This window comes from Corapipo altera, unplaced genomic scaffold (genome assembly GCF_003945725.1).
Source record: "Corapipo altera isolate COAL_440 unplaced genomic scaffold, ASM394572v1 55, whole genome shotgun sequence".
NCBI lineage: Eukaryota > Metazoa > Chordata > Aves > Passeriformes > Pipridae > Corapipo > Corapipo altera.
Genome location: NW_020884882.1, coordinates 17317436 through 17324240, shown reverse-complemented (window position 1 = coordinate 17324240; position 6805 = coordinate 17317436). Strand labels below are relative to the sequence as shown.

General features: G+C 53.9%; 1 protein-coding gene across 3 annotated transcripts in view; it reads right to left on the bottom strand.

Moving 5' to 3' along the window:
* Positions 1 to 5198: 5198 nt before the first annotated feature.
* Positions 5199 to 6805, bottom strand: part of LMCD1 (LIM and cysteine rich domains 1) — a 27453-nt gene continuing 25846 nt past the window's right edge. For all 3 annotated transcript variants that reach the window (XM_027640699.1, XM_027640701.1, XM_027640700.1), the window contains exon 6: positions 5199 to 6381. In XM_027640699.1, the coding sequence (XP_027496500.1) occupies positions 6223 to 6381 (159 nt within the window). In that variant the 3' untranslated portion in view covers positions 5199 to 6222. The remainder of the gene's footprint in view (positions 6382 to 6805) is intronic.

Here is a 6805-nt window from a genome sequence, read left to right as displayed (position 1 = left end):
CCAGCCATTCCTGCAGCCGCAGGGGCCACGCAGCCACAGCTGGACGGGCTGGGCTGGGACAGACACAGCTGCCTGTGGTCGGGTTCCTTTTTCCAGGGGTGTTTCCAGGCCTTGTGATGCCAAAGCCGGCTCCCAGTCGAGTGCCAAGAGACTGCTGTGGAGGGGGAGCAGCCCAGCGAGGGGACAGGACCCAGACTGGGGGGCAGGGGGACAGCGTGGCCCTCGCCCTTTGACAGCCCTGTGGCTGCCAACAAACCTCCCCTGTGCCAGCCAACAAACCTGCCCTGTGCTACAGGGGATGTGGCTGGAGCTCGTGGGCTGCTGGAGCTCTGAGGTTTTGGGAAAACCCTCCTCTTTTCCTCCCGACTCACACCCAGGCTCCTCTCCTCGGGCACACAAGGGAGTCCAGCCTGATTTCACTCTGTGTTATCAGGACTGATACACCTTGATCACCACATTCAGACTTTTCCAGCCTTTTTCATAGTGTGCTACTGTGGGGAATGACAGACTGACCTGAGCTGAACAGCTGAGGCTTTCCTTACCCTCCTGCAAGCCAGCACTGCCCGAGGGCCAGCAGAGCCCCATGAATATTCGGAGCACAGCTCCCAGCCTCAGGCTCCTTTACTTTCCAGAGAGAAAAACCCCAGTATTTGCAGAGCCTCTTTCCTGATATTTTGCCTGACCAGCTTAATTGTTTTTCTTCCCAGCCCTCAGTCGTGCCCGTTCCTGCAGTCCCTGCTCAGGCACTGCTTGCACAGATCCCGGTGTGTGCTCTGTTGAGCTCCCGGGTGCCGGTGCCAGCCCCGAGCCCCGAGCCAGGCAGTGCCTCGCAGGCTGGCAGGGGCTGGGGCACAGCCAGGGCGTCCGGCTGAGCTCAGGACCGCGGGTTATATTTTAACACTGTCCAAACACTGACTCTGCCCGCAGGATGTGGAGGTGTTTCCTTGGCACAGCAGCATCCGGAACACCTCCGGCCGCCGCCAGCTGCTGGAGCTCTGTGACACCTCTTTAAACGCAGGACTTGGCTGTAAACTCTCGGAAAGAAAAGGCTGGGAGAGAGCAGGCAGGACAGCCCCTGGGACAGCGGTGATTTTACAAGACCAGGTCTCTTCCTGAGAGCTTCCACGGCCACTCCTCAGACCCCCCTGTCACAGGGTGAGCCGGCCCCGGGGCTGACACAGGGCAGCTCTGGGGGTCTGCCCTTGCATCAGTCCTTCCTTGGAGCCACACTAAATATATTTCCCCTTGTTCCTGGAAGCTGCTTAACCAACTACAGGGGTTATCTGAACACTATCCATTGTGACTTCTACAGAAGGCTCTTCACTTCCCAGGCAGACAAAACTGGTGCCCTTCACCTCTCTTTATCAGAGTCATGGAATGGTTTGGGTTGGACGGGACCCTGGAGATCACTCCAAACTCCTGCCATGGGCAGGGACACCCACTTACTTTATTACAACTCCCTGCAGTGCACGGACATGCAAGAACATCAATCATTCCTGCAGGGAAGCACTGTGGGATGAGCCCTGAGCCTTGGGGCTGCTGGGGATCCTCACCTGCATCAGCTCCGGAGTCAGGCAACAATCCACAAACCCCTCTTTGTGGAGAGGTTTACTTATTTGGTGATGTGGCTGAAGAAGGGGAGTTAAAAAGTAACTAAAAGCTCAGATTATATTATAGAGCCATAACTAACCTGGCTTTTTACAGAATAACACACAGCCAGACGAGCTTTCTTTAGCTCAGCCTAAAGCAGCAGCTGCTGCAGGTCTCTGGAAGAGTTTCCACTGAAACACACCAACACTTCTTGAATACTTGTTTTTTCCCCTCTAAGTTTTTCTCTCTGGGGCTTTAAAGCAAGTTTTATTGTAGTGTTTATATAGCCACCTCACTCTGCCTTTGGTTTATGTTTTTCTCACCTGCAGCCACTGAATTTTGAGGTTTATTAGTTATAGGTATCTGAAATCACATTCTTTTAAGAATTGACTGCACTAATAAAAGCCCTTAAAAGTTTCTCTTTAAGGCAATTGTCCTCCACCTGAGGATCAGGTTCTTACTGTTATACCCAGGATCAGCAGCTTCTCTGTGGCTGTTTGTTACCACTGGGGTAAATAAGAAGAATCCATCAATTCCAGTAAGTCAGGATCGAGTCAATTCATTGCAGAGGTACCCAAGCGAACAGGTTTTATGGAAATAAAAGGTAAAGGGGAATTCTGATCACTGTTCTTACCTGGAATGGTGCAAAACAGCCCAATTGCTATCAGTGCCAACCTTCACCCCTGGGGCTCTGCTCTCAAAGCCATGCACTGCAGGGAAAGGCCAGACGTAATTTTGCCCCTCTTTTAAGGATTTTCCTACCTTTCCTGCACAGTCCCAGAAGCACAGGGGGTATAGAACTGGTCCCAGGTCCCTCACACCATCTGTGCCCCACAGATCCTATCTCCCATACACTGTCCCTGAGGACAGGGCTCCTTCCACATGGGTCCAGGGCCCACAAATACATAAATCTCAGTGCCCAGGTGTTTTCCATAGATCAGGGAAACCTGTTAAATGCCTCCCAACCTCCCTCCTTTCTGTCTCTGCCTGGAGAGACCTGTGCAGGGCAGTGGTGGGAGGGAGCCTTGCTGTGAGATGCCAACCAGCTTCCTCTGGTGGGTTCATGGACCCCTGGCCTTGGAGTGGCAGCTCTTTCACAGCGAGTTGCTGTCCCCTTGTCACCAGGAATTTAATTTCAAGTTTTATTGTTTGCCTTGGCCTGGATATTACAAATACATACTGACCCAGCAGCCACTGAAGGGCTCTCTCTGGGGTGTGTGACAGTATCACTCCAGCCACTACTCATTTCCCAGTGCTTTTCCTCCCCACCTCAGCAGGTCAGGCTCCCTGTGCTCATGTGCAGGGCACAGCAATGTCCCTACAGCCAGGGCCAACCCCTCCTCTGGTCCCAGGGGACATCTGGCCCTGGGTGGGGATGATCCAAGTGTTGAAGGGGATGCTGTGGACGGGGGGGGGGGGGGGGGGGGGACGCGGGGCGCGGGGGGGCGGGGGGGGGGGGGGGGGGGGGGGGGATAATCCCAGTGCTGGGGGGATGCTGTGGGGAACCCAAGAGGAGGAAGGTGACCTGCACAGAGCTGCTGTCCTTAAACAGCCTCTGCCTCTCCACTGGTGAAATCTTCCACATCACAGACAGATGGGCCCTTCTGCTGCCTCAAGTATTTCTTAAAAAAAAGTGGACCACAAATAAGACAGCACTGCAAATATTTGCAGACTCAGAGCAGTTAAGCTCTGAAAAACTTCAGTTTGCAAAACTTTGCTGAAATGTGGTTTCTGCCCAGTCGATGTTATTTCTCTCTGTGGGGAGGCTCTGCCCTCCCTCTCTCCCGCCCTGTCACCTGGGGGAGCAGGTGAAGAACTTTTGCATCCAGAAATACTTTATTTAAAGCTTTAGGAACATTTTCATGTATTGTCAATCATGTTTAGAACAACTCCACAGAACCGGTGAGCTCGAACTGGAGCTGATTCTTCATCGGGAGGCACCAAGTCCGTGTGCTCACGCCCCGGCCATCGATGGGACGTGAAGGGTTTGTCCTTCACAGCCCCACAAGTTAGAACACTGCAGTCACTTCCTGAGGCATGTGGGACTGAACTGACTGCTGGACAATTTATCCCTCTGCTTGCATGGAAGAGCTGGATCAGTAACAAATCCCACGAGGTGAGAAGCTCAGTTCACCAGCTCAGCTCTCATGGACTGCCCCGACTGGCACTGTCTGTGTGGGACCCACACATCCCTCACGTGCTGCTTGTGGCTCTGTGGGGCAGCACCACACCCCTGTAAATTCAATTTTCCTGAACCCCAGAGCCCCTGACCTGCCTCCAGGAGCTGCTGCCTCCGCTTTGGGTGATAAAACACAGTGAATGTCCTCACTGGGGCGAGGATCTTAAGCCTGCACTGAATTTCAGTCCTTAAATCAACACTAAAGGCTGCCATATGTTTCAAGTTGTTAGATGCATTAATTTCATGCTTTTGCTCTGGAGAGGCACAGGATTTTGTTTAGCTGTTTAATTGCAGTACATTTTTTAGCAGACAGTATTTTACGAGCTGCAGAAATACCTGCAAGGCTTTAGCAGGTGCCAGCAGTGCCATAAGCCTGAAGCAAGTGTGTGCTGGAAAAGGGACTTCAGAGAAGAATTACAATTTCTAGATCACAAAATCAAAACTCAGAACATGCTACAGTGGGCTGCCACTCTCCCTTGTCCAAAGTCCCTCCTCAGCTCTTTTGGACACCCTTGAGGTTCTGGAAGGTGCTGCAAGGTCTCCCTGGAGCCTTTTCTTGTACATAAAGTGAACTTGACCTCTCTCTTGTCAGAGACCACCCCACTGCAGGGAGGGTGATGGGGATGACCCAGCCCTGCCCTTGCAGTCCCTGGAGTGAGGGCTGGGGATGAAGAAAGGGCCACTCCAGTGCTCCCCCCAAAACCCTGTCCTCTACCCGTGCCTCCGCTCTGACATTTGCCCAAGCTCCCACCACGCACATTCTTCTGCAGCAGGAACAGAACCACCTCCTCTCCACTGAGACAACAGGGAGTCTCGGCTGGATTTTAACCCTGGCTGTGGTGGAAGAGGATCCCCTTTTCCCTCACAGCTCCCCAGGCAGGAGGGACACCATGACAACAGGGGTCCCTTAGGAAAATCCAGACTCTAAAGTGCTCACGTGTAGATGTTGATCCCAGACGCAGCAAATGTGTCACCCATGGGGGGCTGGGGGAGATCTCACCTCTCTCTGCACCTTGGGACCTCCCTGTTCCACTCCAGCTTCCCACTGACTCCCTCCAAACACCCCAGGGCTCCCCTGAGTTCCGCCCACCACGGTGGCTGTGCACAGGGCTGGAGGAGGTGTGAGAGGCTCTTGCACCCACAGCCAGGTATGGCCCTCCACCTGCTCCAGCACAGGGATGGATCTGCCCTGCTCCCCCCAGCAGCAGAGCAGGGACCCCTGGGGCAGGGGCTGAGGGCCCACAGCTCCCCTGCAGCAGGTACAGCACCACCCAGCTCTCATCTCCAGGTTATTTAATCAGAGGTTATTTAATCCATCCCTCTGAATGGAGCAGGCTGTGAGGAGAAACCAGTGTCTTCTGAGCAGAAAGAACCCCCAGCAGTTGTGAGCTCCTTGCACACTCACCTTGGTGAGAAAATATTCCAGTTCTCTGGCAAATAACATAGATTTTTAATGTAAGAAAACAGACTGAGTACACAGACACCTGCCAGCCTGGAGTAGCCAATGTTTTCAGTGACATTGCTTGATGTAGGGAACAAATACAATTCTCAGGGACTCAGTGCTGGATCCTGGGATAGTGTCACTCCCATCAGATCCAAGAGGGGCTGGGAGAGCTGTGGGACAAGAAGCAGGGCAGAGCCCGGGGTGAGGTGCTGCTGGCTCTGAGGGGAAGGTACAGATCCCTGGTACTTGGAGGGGTCACTGATGTATTGCAGGGTAAAGCAGCATTGCAGCATCTCAGGGACACATTCCCCATTCCCCCCCAAGACACCTTAGGCTGGAAAGCGGTTTTTCACAAAATTCTTTGTGTTCCAGTTCCATGGCTGCAGCTCCAGAGGCTGAGCCAGTTGCTGCCCAGGCAGAGCCGTGCCCTGCCCCTCTCATGGGGCTGAGCCCATCCCCCTGTGTGCCCACTCCTTGGTTTTACACCATTGCACGTGCAGAGGACAAAGCTACGGCTGCGTGTGGCTGCAATTTTACACCATTTGCTTTTAGAAGGTTGATCAAATTCCTCAAACCCACTGCCCTAGCACAGCCACAGCAGCCTGTCAGCCTAATTCCAGTAAGGATTTCAAAAACCACAAACACCCCTTGTTTTTGACCATGACTGTAGGTTTAGTATGCCAGAAGTTACTGTTGAGATGTGTTATTTCCAAAATACTATTGCAAGATCTTAGTCATAAGAAGCTTGGACAGATGATAAAAACCAGCACAGCACAGCCCCTCCTTTCCAGTTCCTCCTTGCCAGGTATGCCATGCACCTCCCACCCATGGGCATAAGGGCTCCCTTCAGATCCAAGAGGACCCCAAGAAAATACCTGCCCCGGGCTGTGCTGGATGCAAGTGAATACTCAGGCTCTAATTTCTTTAACTTTCTCCTTCTCCTGTACTTGCCCAATGCCCCCAGTCCTGGTGGGACCTCGGGGGGCCCACGGGGCCCCGGCTGCCCCCCTCAGAGGCGCTTGCTCTGGCTGCAGATGGTGCACAGGAGGCTGGTGTTGGCCAGGGCGAAGGGTTTGCCCACCAGCGGCGTCTCGCACTCCAGGCAGGCAAAGTGCTTCTTGTGCCAGGCCAACCCCTCTGCCTGCTGGTAGTCCTCCGAGAAGATGATCTATGGCACAGACAGAGAGACACACCACTGCTTATTGCCACCTTCTTGCCAAGCTGGAGTGTGGCAGGAGCAGGGACAGCCAGCCCTACACCTCCAGCCAAGCCCATCAACATGGGGCCAGGCTTTGGGAATGGGTACATAAAAGAACCATAGAATGGTTTGGATTGGCAGGGACCTGTAAAGGTCACCTCGTTCCAACCCCCTGCCATGGGCATGAGACACCTTCCAGTAGACCAGGCTGCTCAGAAGCCCTGACTGAGCCTGTGCCAGGATCCCGGCACTGGCAGCAGTAGAGAGAGACTGGTTGGTCTCTGTCTTGGCACTGGTTGGATCAGAGGGCCCCTGGGTGATCCCTGCTCTGGTACAGAGGGATCAGGGGCTCTGGCACAGGGGGATCAGGAGCTCTGGGTGGTCCCTGCTCTGG